Source organism: Taudactylus pleione, unplaced genomic scaffold (genome assembly GCF_031769625.1).
Source record: "Taudactylus pleione unplaced genomic scaffold, aTauple2 ptg000434l, whole genome shotgun sequence".
Classification (NCBI taxonomy): Eukaryota; Metazoa; Chordata; class Amphibia; order Anura; family Myobatrachidae; genus Taudactylus; species Taudactylus pleione.
In genome coordinates this window covers 2,795,643-2,813,102 of record NW_028284836.1, presented here as the reverse complement: position 1 = coordinate 2,813,102, position 17,460 = coordinate 2,795,643, and the positions used below count along the sequence as shown (strand labels likewise).

Sequence of the window (17,460 nt, the reverse complement as noted above, 5' to 3'; positions counted from 1 at the left end):
AGTTGATAGTCCCATTACTTTTGGCCCCTTAAAAAGTGGGAGGCACATATTGAAACTGTTGTAATTCCTACACCGTTCACCCTATTTGGATGTAATTACCCTCAAATTAAATTTGAAAGTCTGCAGTTAAAGCACATCTTGTTTGTTTCATTTCAAAACCATTGTGGTGGTGAATAGAGGCCAAAACCTGAAAATTCTGTCAAATGTCCCAATATTTATGGACCCCCTCGGTGGCTGGGTTAACCAAAGTCCTCGAGTCAGAGGAGCCGAACGAGGAATTCCTCGCACATAAAGACACGGAGGAGGGTGTATTGGAATACCATGGCGGAGGAGCCAAAAATTCTGGCCGTCAGGCAGATTGTTCATCTACCTGAGGAAACCCAGGAGTTTTGAATTATTTGATGACCAACAAAAAGGTCGGCTGTTTTTCCTTTCTCACAACAGCTTCAAGAACAGCTTTCAGTGACCGGATATGAGGTTCTAGATTCCACGTCGTTCCCATCCAGCTATCCATTTCCATCATCTGTGATGGACAAGTGGGTTACACCTCCTCCTGTAGATGCGTCTGTTCTTGTCTTCTAAGAATACAACGCTTACGGTATCCGGTGATCAGGTACTTATGGACCCGTCGGATCGTAAGTTGGAGACAACACTGCAATCTATTTATACTACAGCGGGGGGTCAACTTAGACCTATGCTCTTAGCGCCTGGGTTAACAAGGCTGTGACTGGCTGGGCAGACCAGTTGATTACGGGCTTGGACTCTAGTACTTCCAGAGCAGAGTTACATCTACTAGCATTCCCTGGGAATCTCTGGACTCAAAGGCCTTCTCAGAGGCTCCAAGGGTATCAGTCAAATCAGTACTCTCATATCCGCTTCTGCCATTCTGGCCGCACAGCTCTCTGGTTGCGCTCTTGGCGGGTGGACGCAGAATCCAAACGAGCTGTTGAGGGTTTACCGTTCACTTGTGATATGCTTTTTGGCCCAGAATTGGACAATTGGATATCCCAGGCCACTGGGGGTAAGTCGTCTTTCCTCCCTTCAGCTGCTCCGACTCCCAGGAGGACTTACACTGGTCCCTCGTGTATTTCCTTTCGTGCACCTCAGCCTTTTCGTAGCAGGGCCCGAGGTGCTCCCACACAGGTTAGGGGCGGCAGAGGTAGAGGTCGCCGCATACGGTTGCACGTCGACAGCAACAGAAACCAGCTGAGAAACAATTTTTTTGTGGTGCCCAAGCCGGATGGTCCGGTCAGGCCCATCCTAAACCTGAAATCTTTAAACCAGTATTTGAAGATGTATCGTTTCAGAATAGAGTCACTTCAGTCTGTCATTGCGAGTTTGAAACCAGCAGAGTTCCTCCTTTCTCTGGATATCAAAGATGCCTGTCTCCATGTCCCCATTTGGGAACCGCATCAGGCCTTCCTGAGTTTGGCAATATTAAAAAAAAAAAAAAAATTATCAGTTTCGGACATTGCCGTTCGGGTTATCCTCGGCTCCCCGTCTTTTTTTCACCAAAATTATGTCGGTCATAAAGAGTGAACATAATTCCTTTCTTGGACGACCTGTTTAATCTAGGCTCCATCAGATTCTCTTCTCTTGGACCCACGCCTCACTGACATACAAGACTCTAACACAGCTCAGTTGGATAATCAATTTCAAGAAATCCAATCTGAATCCGTCCCAGAGACTCCAGTTCTGGGGATGGTCCTGAATATGCATAATAGAGAAGTTTCCTTCCGGAAGACAAAGCTCCGGGATATCCGGTTGCTAGGTCAGCTAAGCCTCAGACCGAAGAGGGGTCCAAGTTTCTTTGTCTCCGTCTATTGGGGAAGATGGTAGCTGCTTTCGGGACAATTCCACTCCCGACTTTTCCAGTTAAATCTGCTTACTCAGCGGTCAGGGTATCACCTACATTGATTGATCCGTTTGGCCATGGCTACCAGGTTGGCTCTCCTCTGGTGGATACAATCGAACAAACTCTTGGCACGACTATTCAGAGTGTGGGATTGGATAATAGTGACAACGTATGCCAGCCTCCGAGGATGGGGAGCAGTGATCCTGGACTATCATTTTCAGGGTCGTTGGTTTCCCACAGGAAAGACTCGAAGTCACATGCGAGCAGTAACTCAGATTCTCCGGGCTGGGCCGAGAGTCAGTCTGTAATCCTGTCGGCAGTATTCATCCTGGCCGTAGACAACTAGGAAGCGAATTACCTCAGTCACCATGATATCTATCCCAGCAGAGAATGGAAGCTTCACCTAGACGTGTTCCACGCACTAGTGTGCGTTGATGGGGTCGTCCTCAGATAGACCTCCTGGCGTCTTGATTGCTTCATCAGCTCCCAACATCCGTGTCAAGCTCTTTGGATCCGCAGGCGGAGGCAGGTGACACACTAACATTTCCGTGGACCTACGACATGGTTTATCTATTTCCTTCGATTCCACTAATTCCTCGTCTACAAAACAGAATAATACACGAGTCATTTTCATGGCTCCAAACTTCACGCCCGGAATCTGGTGTCGGCTGCGCTTTATCATCGCATATGGTGCTCTGATGTGACATGGTTTCCAGTCGGGGCCTATCGTCTGGGACTTTTTTTGGTTGTTCAGTTTTATGTTTTTTTCTGCAGACGGGATTAGATTAGGTTTTCGCCTAGGATCTTTGAAAGTGCAGGCTCTGCTCTTTCTATTTTCTTTCAATGCACGTTGACCCTCATACCCGAGGTGCAGACGTTTTGTATGGGGGGTTGTGGGTGCAGTCTCCTTTTGTACCATCTATAGCTCCCTAGGACTTGAAGTTGGTATTTTTGTTTATTCCGTCTTCTATGTTTGAACCTCTTGAAGAGGTTGATATTCAGTATTTGTCTTGGAAGACTGTCCTCCTGGCTTTCGCTCATAGAGTTTTGGAACGGGGGCTCTGTCCTATAAGCCTTACCGTGTGTTTCGTGATAGGGCGGTACTGAGGACGGTAGCCATCTTATTTCCTAGGTTGTCGGCTTTCCACATAAATCGGCCTATTGTGATACCTTCTCTGGTAGAGGACTCGAGTGTTTCTTCTACCCTAGATGTGGTTCGAGCCCTCCGCATCTCCATTGCTAGGATGGCTCCCTCCGCGAGTCGGAGTCGTTTTTTGTCCTCTATGATGCTGTTCGAAGGAATTGGCCAGTGTCCAAGCAGATGTTGGCAGGTTGGATTAGGCTGGCTATCCATCAAGCTTATATCAGCTTTGGTCATCAGTCTCTTTTGTCCATTTCAACTTATTCCACACGTACTGTGGGTGCGTCTTCTGTTCACACCATTGTGAAGTTTTACAGATTTGATTCGTTTGAGGGTTCAACTTCCAGTATTGGCCGTTTTGTTTTGCAGGTTCCTCAGAGCGCTCCCGCCCGTGGGGAAAACTTTGGGACGTCCCCAGCGTAAGCACCTCCAGTGTCCCCTAGTGGATGAAAGAGAAAATGGGATTTTGGTACTTACCGGTAAATCCTTTTCTCTGATTCCACAGGGGATACTGGACGCCCACCTCAGCGCTCTTCGCCTGCTTGTTCAGTTTTTTCCATATGTTGTATAGTTTTGTTGTGTGATCTTCTCTTTACTCCTGTTGTTCTCCATCTCCTCTCGGTCTTCATTTTCTAAACTGAGGGCTGCTGGGGAATAGAGGGTGAGGAGCTTCACACTTCTAGATTAATTAAAGTGCCCAGCTCCAGCTATCCACACCTCTATACCCCAGCGTAAGCACCTCCAGTGTCCCCTGTGGTATCAGAGAAAAGGATTTACCGGTAAGTACCAAAATCCCATTATATATATATATATATATATATATATATATATATACACTGTTATATATCACTGTGCTCTGTGTCCTCATATATACATTGCTCATATTATATATATATATATATATATATGTACGCTGTCATATATCACTGCTCTGTGCCCTCATATTATATATACACTGCTCATATTATATATACACTGTCATATATCACTGTGCTTTGTGTCCTCCTATTTATACACTGTCATATATCACTCTGCTCTGTGTCCTCATATATACACTGCTCATAATATATATATATATATATATATATATATACACTGTCATATATCACTGTGCTCTGTGTCCTCATATTATATATACACTGTCATATATCACTGTGCTCTGTGTCCTCATATTATATATACACTGTCATATATCACTGTGCTCTGTGTCCTCATATATACACTGCTCATAATATATATATATTTATATACACTGTCATATATCACTGTGCTCTGCGGCCTCATATTATATTTACACTGTCATATATCACTGTGCCCTGTGTCCTCATATATACACTGCTCATATTATATGTACACTGTCATATATCACTGTGCTTTGTGTCCTCATAGTATATATACACGGTCATATATTACTGTGCTCTGTGTCCTCATATTATATAGTAACACTATCATAAATCCCGGCTCTATGTCCTCATATTATACATAGTGTTCACTCTAGGACCGACAGCAGGCAGGGTGCCGGACCTAGAGATAGGGCACTTCAGCGCGTGCCGAAGGCGTGTGCGCGGCCTAAAAGGGGTCGTCTTTATGACGCATCCCCTTTTCGCCACCCCTGGGGGTGTGCCCGGCACTTACGGACAGGCCGGACAGCCCCCAAGCGCTGCGGTCACTGTGAATGGATGGCGCAGTTATAATCTAGTCAGACAAGGTGTATGCTGAGGGGTGGGTGTAACCATTTGCTATGATCTACAGCGACTGTTTCTGATTGGCTGATTGCGTACTGACCTCTCCTTCCGATAGTACTTATATCCTTAGCATATATTACATGTGTATTCACATTACTTGATGTTACCAGTGGGACTACTGCAGAAAGGGAGAGCCCAAATGAATATTAAAGATGTACATTTTAAATGGGGAGGGGTTAGTATTATTATATGAGATTTGAGACTGACATTTCTCTAATAACACTGTGAAGACGCTGTACTACCGTGTATATGAGACTTGGGTGCATTTGCTTTCCCCGGTGGCTGTTACTATTGGGCTCCTGATGGACAAGTCAATTGTTCCTCCATTTGGGCTTCGATGCATTTCTCCTCGCGAGCAGAAATGTGTGATACTCTGTGGCATGGCCACCTAAGCAGGACTTTATCTGCTTTACGCGACATACCTGGTCTGTTTGGTTGCGACAAGTGCGAAAAAGAATGACCATCTAAAATTAATTTAATTGCTCTGTGGGGCGCCTATTAACGCGGTTAAAAAATGATTAAATTCCCACTTTGTGTCATTATTCTAATGTGTACAAATGAGGTAATGCAGTGTTTCGCAGTGACTACTAATGTAGCTTTCCCGCTAGGTTAAAATACCCTTTGTGGGTGCCGACCCCACCCGTGAGCCGCAGTGTCCTGTGGGTGGGAAAAATTGCGGTAATCACCACCGGTGAATAGATTCCGGGCATAGAGACAGGAGAGCTTGGGGGCAGCCTGGCATGTCCGCAAATGCTGGGCACTCCCCCCAAGAGTGATGAAACGCGCCGCCTTTTCTCATGGTCACGCGCCCTTTTTTTTTCGGTCGTGCAGGAGTGCCCCTTTCTAGGTCTGGCCGACGCCAGGCCTAGCGTGAACACTATAACTGTTTTGTAAATGGAAGTATACACTTGTGTTCCTGGCATACAAAATACTACTCAACACAAATAAACACTTTTGATACACATCTTAGTGCTGAAACGTGTCCAAAATTGCGAGTGTAGTGCAGGAAGGCCTCTATAGGATATTATAGGAGGGCCGGCTTTCATTAACCAAATAGTGGACTGTGGAAGCCACAAAGGCTTCGATCTGGGATTGGTGAAATTGATACAAGTGAACTTTGTGTTACTTCATTCGTTTCAGTTGCAAAATATGTTTGCAAATGTCCCAAGGGACTGTTTAAATATGTGATATTGTGTCCCTGGAATAGCTCTCTGATCATTACCCATGATGTAATACCGATATAAAATGTAATAGTTCAAAGGCTGACATGTAGCACTGAGACGTGTGCGCGACATTACCAGCTTCGGCGGGCAGGCTGCTGTGGTGTCATGTGACTGCACTGTAACAATAAACTTTGATAGAGACTTTCAGTTTAACCTGTGAGAGGCCAAAGTGTGGTGTGTGCAGTATATTCCTCTGCGTCCCTACAATAGCATGCTATGTACTGTCTGGGGCAGGTAATCAGCCACGCTGCATGTAACACGTGAATGTTGCATAGGATCTGTATGCATTAGTAGCATAGTGTAACTCTTAGATCTAATACAGAATCTTTGAGTGCTATAGGTAATATATGAGGAGATCGTATTTAGGAGTGTAATGGGTGCGGTGCATTGCCCAGAATGCGCTGACTATCCGTATGAATGAACTCAGAGTTATCAACCTGATGCTGGCAATAAAATAGCCCAGAGCTTTTGTCAGACCTATGACTTATCCTGTTGTTATACAATAGGTCTGTGTTGTCCTATTGTATAACAGAAGATTCTGCCTTAAATTCAAAACTACTTCTCGCCCATTAATCACCAAGATCTCTTCCCAGGAACGAGTCGCCTCAGGGAAAATGGAGAGAAAAACATATAGTGTAGTACAGCGTATCATAATAATAGGGGCTGTAGCTCCCTTCAAAAAGCTTCGTACCTTAGATTTTACACAAAAATTCCTATATATGTTGTATCTATCTTGGACTTCCAGCAGCAATCCCTCCCGGTGTTCTCAAGAGTCGTCCAGGGGATTTTCATAACCTCATAGCATAATATTGTTTACATTTATTATCACAGTATTATTAAAACCAAGGAATGCTGAAAATGCTCGTACATCAATTAAGCTAAGTTGTACATATGTATTAGTACGGCAAAATCCAGCGATTTTTCTGGGTCCATGGATCGATCTGGTTACTCAATGGATTCCAGTGGAGCCCCAATGCGTTTCGTACGGATAGACTTTCCCTGTACCGTTTTTGTAATTTATTTTGTTTGTCTTTTTTGAGCGGTAAGTCTGCGCACACCATGGTACGTGTAAACATTTAACTCAATTTGTGGTACTCATTAAACTCCCTTCATAACTGAGGCACAGTTGGGTTTAATGAATCTTAGTGGATCACACGATGACGCATTGGGGGGAAATTCAATTAGCAGCGGGACTTACACTGAGGTTTTAGCTCCTGGGTTAAGAGCCCAGAGCTATTCAGTTACTGCCCACAGTAAGCCCTAAGGGGGCACTTAACACAGATCTCTGCTCACACCTCAGGAGGATGCGACCAGAAATCCACGTTAAGTACACCCTCAGGGCTAACTGCGTACAGTAACTGCATGTCTCTGCACTGTCATTGTTTGTTTGTTTGTTATTTAATGGATAGTGTTTCATAACTTGCATTTCCACACGCAAAGGCACGTCGCCAACTGACGGTGTTCTCCCCAGAATTGTTTTTATGCTGGGCAGCATTGTAAGGTAGCTGGAGAATGGGGAGCAGTGCTGGCTGACCCTATCACAGGAGGTAAGCGGCATCCCATCGTGCACTCTCCCCCTCCTCTCACCTGGCTTCTTACTCACTGCTTGGAGGGCCCCAGGTAGGATAGGGGGGGCTGTGAGGCTGCAATGTGCGTCTCCAGTGGAGGGGTGGCCTGGAACCTCCTTACAGCGAGGAGGCTCTGAGTAGTGAACTGCGATGTGACAAGGCCAATAAGTTGCGCCGCACTGAGGTTTCTATATGAAGCGTCAGTACAGCGCGACTTTCGGCAGCGTCACAGTGCCGGGCGGCAAATCGCCGAGAAATATAGCGTGGGGTGTACACTGACTCCATTCATGCCAAGCTGGGTATATACAGTAGATAGCATCTAGGATGAACTTTTATTACAGATCCAGAGCTACTGTAACATACAGTAAAAGCTTATATCACCCACCGGGGCTGCACTATTGTGCCGAGTGACATACACTGTAATGCACCGATGCATGCAACGCTGCGGAAAGTGAGCCATGCCTCCGTGTAACCGAGTGCTGCATAATGATATCGCTCCCCAGTCATTTATTGCAACACAGCTGGAGGCGATATCATGTAACCATTACTCTGTATAGTGCAACATGCCTGTAACACAACAACACGTGGGACTCCCGGCAATGCTACATAATACAATAAGGTAATAGAACATAACATTGTGATTGTTCTACTGATGGCTGCAGGGAACGAAAACATTGCGTGACCGCACACGATATTAAAGGAATAGAAAGTGAGAGAGGCGTCTGAGGTGAGAACCAGTCCCTGCAGTGCTGTTTGCACTGTAGTGAATGATAAAAGTCTGCCTCTGCCCTAAGGGGCCATTATTCCAAAATACAGAAACTGATATATAAGGAGCTTTAGCACACTGAAAGCTTTCCTGAGGGGGGGGGGGTCATATCTAAATGTATTGAAAGAAAAGTGAATGTCAAAAGGGACTGTACATTTCTGATGGCATTTGTGTTATATGGGTCCTGGGGTGGGGTCCTCATTGCTGTATGAGGAAGGGGGGGGTTGGTTTCTTGAGTGGGGTATGTCCAATAAGGGGCCTGTCTGGCTTTATAATTGGTAATAGTCAGTTGGCTGCTATCACATTCTGGCATGTCCGTTAAGCAGTGAGTGTAGGAGACAACCGCAAACCCAGATCGGCATCACCTCTCCTCTTAGGATGTTAACCAGTAACCTAATTGATAAAGCACTCTTCTTGCTGTAATGTAGCAGCCGTTCGTTTCCCAGTCTCACTTTATCGGTCAGGCCTGGGCGTGCGATATTAATCCCGTCCTGTAGGTGATTGTAGCAGACAGTGATGCTGGCTATCGTCATGATGGAAGATGTCTCAAGCGCTGTGAAGTTTCCCGCAGCAACCTTTCACATCCAAGAGTAACCTTTATCAAGTACACTATAAAATGATGGGTAGAAGCTAATTAGTTGCTACGGGAAACTTCTCCGTTCTTGACACTTCTTGATACATCTCGCCCAGTGTCACTTGGTGTTGTCACCGCTGCACAGAGCTCTGCAGCAGGAGAGGTAATGCAGCTGTTTCCTTACCCTCACCCCCCCCCCCCCCTCCTCCTCTCCCAGTGCTGAGAGCGGCGGATGTCCTCGTTCAGTCCTTAGAGAGTCCTGCAGCTCTCCCTTCCCTGCACACATGTGCTGTCATTACATTATGCATTTTCCATCCCTGCTCTGCTGCTTCCTCCTCTGCCACATGGACGTAGTGTGGTGCCTGGGCTGCGGAGTCAGTAAGCCAAACCCCTTTATTGTATTACAGTCCACCCCTGACTTCTTCAGTCGTTTTATAAATGTGATTTAATGGATATTCATTTGTGATAAGTTTAATATAGTAAAACGGTTGCTACACTCCAAAACTAAGGAATATGTCAAATGAATAAAGACTAACAGAACATGATCGTCATACTAAAGCTGTCCCCTGCATACAGGATTTCTATAGCTACATGACCGAATGCTCTCCAAAAATACATTCACTGCTATTCTGCTGTGTATGGTAAATCGAAGGGAAAATGGATTAATTAGAGAAACATATGATAGTTATTTAAACATCTTATGTACAGAATGGATGATGATAGACGTGCCGCTTGAGGTTGGAGTCGGCAGTTTTGTTTGTAGGGACTCGGTCGGCAGCCCTGGTTAGAGCTGTAGGATGGTGACAATGCGCAGGGTGACCTGTTCTTGTACCTTTAATTGTCTCATGAGATGTTTTCATGACGTCTGGCCACAATGTTTCTCATCATTAAACATTGGAGGGCAGGGGGGACACGGAACCATAATGTACTCTCCGCGGATGCCGCCTCTGTCTATCCCTGACCCTGACGGCGAGCAAGACACTTTCTCCACGGTTGCAGCAGCTCATATTGAAATAAACATTAAATGACATCTAAAACCATAGCAACCCATCTTCTAGTATCTGAGTAGCGCAGATTAGATAGAGCAAGCAATTGTCAGATTGTTTTTTTTCTTTTGTAGGTTTTAGTGCTAATTTTCCCCTAAAGCCTATGTTAATAGATGAAGTCTCAGGGCCTGATTCAGAGCCGGACGCTCTGACCAGAGCGCTCGCTCTGAATCAGGGCCCTCCTACATGAAAATGGAGCGGCCTCTTGGACGCTCGCATAGCTGTGGGTGACCACCCACAGCTATAGCGAGCGTCCATGATGATGGTCGCGATGGTCTTGTCCATCGCGACCATTGGGCTTGCGACGGAGCCCCTGCGTGGCCGCAAGCCCTGGAGTGATTTTGGCTTTATCAGAGCCAAAATCACTCCCACTGACATCACTACTGATGTCAGTGGAGCCGGCTTCAGACGGTAGGCGTTCCCATGGGAACGCCTCCGTCTGGCAGCCACGCCCCCGGCACGCCCACCAAAGGGGGCGTGCTGTCAATCAACATCGACAGCACGCCCCCTTTGGTGCCAGACCCGGAGCGACGGCTATCCCGTTGCTAGCCGGGTCTCGCACATGCGCACGACGGAGCTCCCTCCGTCGTGCGTATGCGCAGTAGGGCCCCATCGACCTGCTTGCGAGCGTCCTGCGCTCGCGACCGGTTCTGAATGACTCCCTCAGTTCTCAGTTTCATGGCCCGAATAAAGCATTTGGTAAAATAAATAAAATCTCTTTTACGATACTTTGCGATCCCAACCAGATGAGAAATAGCCTGAGGCAGTTGGGTCTTTGTGTACGGAAGCAAATAGCGAGGTGTAGCAAGCGGCACATACGCAGTAGAGAAATGACGCAATTTTTGTGTATCTTCGCCTGGTTCTGCGTCGGACTGATCCTCACTGGATCTCGCTTAGGGGGAATCGGTGGTTTTGTCATTTTATCATTGGGCTGATGCCTATCATTAATTATAGTGCTACCTCTAATAATATTTCTCTGACCTTTTATACTTGCACTGGTGATTTCTAGCGTTTGGCCCTGGGTAGTTTTGCCTATAGCGGCGTTATTTAATGAGCGGTTAAGGAGAAGCATACTTTCTCTTCTCGCTATATGGATTCTGTCCATGTGTGATAATCCAGGACCATGCAGGGGTACATTTCCAGTATTTAGTTTAATAGAGCATAACAATCGCCTCTGCGTTCTTTCAGCGGCCATGCTGGACCCTCCAGGCCACATTTCTGTGATTAAGCGTCTCACGCAATTGCCAGCACCTGTAAGAGATAATTGTTCCCAGATTAGAACTCTTCCATTTCACTTTGACATCAATTACTACCTGCATTATTCTTTGCATCCGTAATCTTCCATAGATTAGACATGGATCAGATGATGAAGCACATTCACGAGAGAACCTGCAGCTTTACAAATCTGTCTGCAGAAAAAAGTTCCTATTGGGGGGGAGATGAAGGTAACATGATAGATGAGGGCAGCGAGGACGCCGCAGTACCTTAGCCTGCAAACAAACTGCATATTAAACAGATACATGAACATACACAGCACATGGGTAAACCTGTTACTTTGCCTAAACCTCACCTTTTTACGTGTCTACAATGAATTTAGCCATCTTCTGGATTAAGCACTGGCAGGAGCCAGGCTCACTGTGCTCCTGACAAACCGGTGACATCGTCTAGCAGGTTAGGTAGGGGATGTCGGCGCTCGGGATTCCGGTGGTCAAAATCCCGATGCCGGCATCTCGACCCCTGACGGTAGGTATCCTAACCCTTCTCCTTACCTTACCCCTGACCCTTCCTCCCCATTAGTGCCTAAACCTAACCTCCTCCCACCTAGTGCCTAAACCCAACCTCCTCCCTCCCCTAGTGCCTAGCCCTAACCTCCCCCCTAGTGCCTAGCCCTAAATTTCCCCCTAGTGCCTAGCCCTAACTTTCCCCCTAGTGCCTAGCCCTAACTCTCCCCCTAGTACCTAGCCCTAACTTTCCCCCTAGTGCCTAGCCCTAACCTTCCCCCTAGTGCCTAGCCCTAACCTTCCCCCTAGTGCCTAGCCCTAACCTTCCACCTAGTGCCTAGCCCTAACCTTCCCCCTAGTGCCTAGCCCTAACCTTCCCCCTAGTGCCTAGCCCTAACCTTCCCCCTAGTGCCTAGTCCTAACCTTCCCCCTAGTGCCTAGTCCTAACCTTCCCCCTAGTGCCTAGTCCTAACCTTCCCCCTAGTGCCTAGTCCTAACCTTCCCCCTAGTGCCTAGTCCTAACCTTCCCCCTAGTGCCTAGTCCTAACCTTCCCCCTAGTGCCTAGTCCTAACCTTCCCCCTAGTGCCTAGCCCTAACCTTCCCCCTAGTGCCTAGCCCTAACCTTCCCCCTAGTGCCTAGCCCTAACCTTCCCCCTAGTGCCTAGCCCTAACCTTCCCCCTAGTGCCTAGCCCTAACCTTCCCCCTAGTGCCTAGCCCTAACCTTCCCCCTAGTGCCTAGCCCTAACCTTCCCCCTAGTGCCTAGCCCTAACCTTTCCCCTAGTGCCTAGCCCTAACCTTTCCCCTAGTGCCTAGCCCTAACCTTCCCCCTAGTGCCTAGCCCTAACCTTCCCCCTAGTGCCTAGCCCTAACCTTCCCCCTAGTGCCTAGCCCTAACCTTCCCCCTAGTGCCTAGCCCTAACCTTCCCCCTAGTGCCTAGCCCTAACCTTCCCCCTAGTGCCTAGCCCTAACCTTCCCCCTAGTGCCTAGCCCTAACCTTCCCCCTAGTGCCTAGCCCTAACCTTCCCCCTAGTGCCTAGCCCTAACCTTCCCCCTAGTGCCTAGCCCTCCAACTAACCCCACTACTAACCTCCGGGATGCTGGTGCCGGGATTCTAACAGGTGTCGCGATTCTGGCGACTATTCCCACTTGCCGGGATATTAACAGCATCCCCAACAAGCTGCTAGCTCTCTGTACATTGGCTGTATATGATCACATGCTCTCAGGGTCGTCTGTGCTTGCCAACAGCGAAAATACGTACTGCTTAAGGCAGGGCTCGACAAATCCCGGGGGCCAGGTCGCCATGGCGACCAGATTTTGCTACCTGGCGACCAGATTATCCGGGGTGGGAGGAAGCAGATCGGATCCTGTAGGACACGCTGGCAGGTACTGTGTTGTGCAGCAGTAGCCAATCGCCACGTGGCGCCTTATCCCCCAGCCAATCAGTGCTTACCTCCTTTGCTCCTGCTGGGAGCAAAAGCCAATCACCGCATGTCCCCATCGAAATAGTGTGTCTTAAGCCAGTCACCGCGCAGCGCTGTGTCTCCAGCCAATCGCCGTGCAGCGCCGTGTCCTGACACCTCTTTCCCCCCAGCGCGCCGCGCTCTACATCCATTCCCGGTGGAGGCTAGAGCTACACAGGGGGGGGGAGGCGTAAATGGAGAATGGGAAGGCAGCATAGGCTGGGCAGCAGCAGCAGAGAGGAGCCCGGCTCTTGCAGGTTGAGGTAGAGACAGCAGGTTCCTGAAGGAGAGCGGCATCACCCTCTAGCAGCAGCGCTCCTGAGGTGGACACTGCACGAGGCAGAAAGGAACTGCAGGCAGACAACAGTGAGCAAAGGAGATAACCACTGCCCCAAGTGATATCTACCTTTACCTCCTCCCCCAGTACTGCCCCAGCTGCTATCCTGACCCCCTCCCTACTCCCAGCACTGCCCCCAGTATTGCCTGCCCCTAACCCCCTCCTTGCCCCCAAATACTGCCCTAGCTGCTATGTACACTCCCCCCTCTCCCTAACCCCAGCAATGCCTGCCCCTAACCTCTTTCTTGCCCCCAGTACTGCGCCACCTGGTATCTACCCGTGCCCCCTCACTGCCCCTTGTACTGCCCCAGCTGTTACCTACATTTGCACCTTCCCTACATCCAGGGCGGCCCTAGCTGCTATCCTGACCCCCTAATCCCATCCTTGCCCCCCATTACTGTGCCAGCTGCTATATAACCTAGCCACCCCTTCCTACCCCTCGCTCTGCCTGCCACTAACCCCTCTCCTTGCCACCCCCCCTCCCCGAATACTGCACCAGCTGCTGTCTGCCCCCACCCTGCATAATATCTGATGGGACCCAGAAACAATGGATTAGGACCCCAAAGTGAGGGGTCCCTGGGTCCCACAATTTTTTTTTCTCTCTCCGCGATCACTGATTGTCTGCACACGGCGACTGCTGCTACATACACTATCAGCTGCGCTCCTCATTGCACTGTAATATAATTAATAAGACTCCTGCACCTTTCTTCTGGGCCATCATATACTTTTGTCCAAATGCTATTTTTAAAAAATATATATTATATTAATGTACATATAGGACCTACTGTGGCATAATGTGTACTTGGGTTTTAATGTGTGGCATAATGTGCATATGGGCCCTAGTGTGTTTCCTAATATGAATGTGGGCCTGACTGCATGGCATATTTTGAAACTGGGGCAGGTATGGGCATGTGGCAGAACCTGCTGACCATTGAATAGGCACGTGTGGCAGTCTAATGGCATACGGGGCGGTTGAGGGGCACTGAAACGGCATGTGTGGTGGCCTTTTACAAGTTTTTATTCTGGTCACGGTCTGGCTCCTAAACTTTTAAGATGGCTCCTAGATTTTACAAAAACTTGGCGAGCCCTGGCTTAAGGCAAATTTTTAAAAGATGGAGGGGCAGCGGTTTATATTTGAGATATATCGATTTTCTCTAAAAGTCGGTCTGAACTTGCTTACTGCATGCTGTCCTATATTAATGAAAGTCAGTCCATCATACCAACTTAATGATTTAGATTTATCATAGTGTACAGTAATTTGTGTCCAATTAAACTTCTCTACACACACAGATTTATTGTGATGAAAGTATTCATATTTTAAACTGTTTTCCTGGTCCGTTATTACTGTACTTTAAACAACTCTACTTTCCTTTTTTGCTTTTAGGCCTGGGAAGTCGTTGGCAACTGAATTATCCAGTAATTGTGACATATCTGGAAGCCTGCCATTTACTTTCATTTTACTCTACACCATGGGTTCCCATCACTTATGTATTTAACCAAGACGCTATGTCCAGCACAGCAGAAATAGTCTTCTTAGTCCTCCAGATGGGCTTCTCAACACCCCGCCACAACCACAAAGTAACTTGTGTATTAAATCGTGGATAAAGCAGACTTGGAATAAAAGCCTGTATGACTCTGCCCTATATTTGCTTTTGTGAAACAAGCTTTGTGTTGACCTTACCGTTACGTGGTGGAAAATGAAATTTCCATTTTATTGGCTCGTTACTACTGAAGCAGAGTAATTACTCTTCAGAGTTCGCTAATCCAAAAATCTCGTTGGCATGGCTACGGATCCGACGTGATTGATTGGCGGCACTCTTGGACTCATGAGTGGGTACACCATGTTGCGCAATGGGGGATTTGGGAACGGAGGCCAGCCTTGGATGCTCCGTTGGTCCAGCCGGATCAGGCTCTCGTGGCTCAGCTTCACATTGTTCATCATCCTGGTATTCTTCCCATTGATCGCCCACTATTACCTCACCACCATCGATGACGCCAATAACGCCGGCAAGCCAATTTTCGGCCCACGGACAGGCAATGAACTCTGCGAAGTGAAGCACGTTCAGGATCTGTGCAGGATACGAGAATCCGTAAGCGAAGAGCTCCTGCAGCTGGAGGCCAAGCGGCAAGAGCTCAACAGCGAGATTGCTAAATTAAACCTAAAGATTGAAGCATGTAAGAAAAGCATAGAGAACGCAAAGCAGGACCTCCTTCAGCTCAAGAACGTCATCAGTCAGACGGAGCACTCCTACAAAGAACTGATGGCACAAAACCAGCCAAAACTTTCATTGCCAATCCGGCTATTGCCAGAGAAAGACGATGTTAACATACCATTGCCAAAGTCCAAGGGGGACTGCCGGCTGCATAACTGTTTTGACTATTCGCGGTGCCCGCTGACCTCTGGGTTTCCCGTATTTGTCTACAACAGTGATCATTACCCTTTTGGCAACTTCATAGATCCTTTAATCAAACAAGCCTTGGAGGCGAGTGTGAGAACTAATGTCTATGTGACTGAAAATGCAAATATTGCTTGTATATATGTAGTTTTATTAGGAGAAATGCAGGAACCGGTGATGCCAAAACCTACTGAACTGGAGCAACAGTTGCACTCTTTGCCATATTGGAGGACTGACGGTCACAACCATCTAATCATCAATTTGTCCAGGAAATCGGAGACCCAGAACTACCTTTATAACATCAGCACAGGGCGTGCCATGATTGCCCAGTCTACATTTTATGATGCACAGTATCGTCCGGGCTTCGATATAATTGTGTCGCCGTTAGTCCACGCAATGTCTGAACCGAACTACATGGAGATCCCGCCGCAGGTGCCAGTGAAAAGGAAATATCTATTCAGCTTCCAAGGTGAGAAAATCGAATCGCTGAGGTCAAGCTTGCAGGAAGCTCGCTCGTTTGAGGAAGAGATTGAAGGCAATGCCCCGGCCGACTATGATGACCGAATAATCGCCACTCTTAAGGCTGTCCAGGACAGTAAGTTAGATTTTATCATGGTTGAGTTTACGTGTAAAATCCAGGCCAAGGAAAGTCTGCCCACTGAGTGGGCGCTATGTGGGGGAAGGGAGGACCGGTTAGAGCTACTGAAACAGTCCACTTTTGCACTGATAATTACCCCGGGAGATTCCCAGCTTGTCATCTCTGCTGGCAGTGTCATGCGTCTCTTTGAGGCTCTCGAGGTGGGAGCCATCCCGGTCATCCTTGGGGAGCAGGTCCAGTTACCCTACCATGACATGATACGGTGGAACGAAGCAGTCTTAATCATACCGAAACCACGCATCACCGAAGCTCATTTTCTCTTGAGGAGCATTTCCGATAACGACCTCCTCTCGATGAGGAGACAAGGACGGTTCTTGTGGGAAACCTACTTTTCAACATCGGATACAGTTTTTAATACCATCTTGGCAACGGTAAGGACTCGTATCCAAATTCCAGCTGCCCCCATTAGAGAAGAACCAGCCGTGGAAATTCCTCATCGTTCTGGAAAAGCTGCCGGTACAGATCCGAATATGGCTGATAACGGGGACTTGGATTTGGGTCCAGTTGAAACCGAACCACCTTATGCCTCCCCTAAATATCTGCGTAACTTCACACTGACAGCGACCGACATCTACCGTAACTGGAATTCAGCTCCGGGTCCTTTCCACCTGTTTCCTCACACACCGTTTGACCCACTTTTACCCTCCGAAGCAAAGTTCTTAGGATCCGGAACCGGGTTTCGGCCAATTGGTGGCGGTGCCGGTGGATCGGGAAAAGAGTTTCAGGCTGCCCTCGGTGGAAATGTCCCTAGGGAACAATTCACTGTGGTTATGTTAACTTATGAACGCGAGGAAGTGTTGATGAACTCTTTGGAAAGGTTGAATGGGCTCCCTTACTTAAACAAAGTTGTCGTAGTGTGGAACTCTCCTAAGTTACCATCTGAGGACCTCCTGTGGCCTGACATCGGTCTGCCCATTGTGGTAAGTCTTTTCTAACATGGTTTTATAAACACTCACTGACTCTTTA

At 47.7% G+C, this 17,460-nt stretch overlaps 1 protein-coding gene across 1 annotated transcript in view; it reads left to right on the top strand.

Annotated features, from left to right (window-relative positions):
- The window catches only part of EXTL3 (exostosin like glycosyltransferase 3), a 158,653-nt gene that overhangs the window by 20,123 nt on the left and 121,070 nt on the right, over positions 1-17,460 (top strand). Inside the window, exon 2 of the mRNA XM_088447554.1 lies at positions 14,825-17,414. Within this exon, the coding sequence (XP_088303680.1) occupies positions 15,267-17,414 (2,148 nt within the window). The 5' untranslated portion in view covers positions 14,825-15,266. The remainder of the gene's footprint in view (positions 1-14,824; positions 17,415-17,460) is intronic.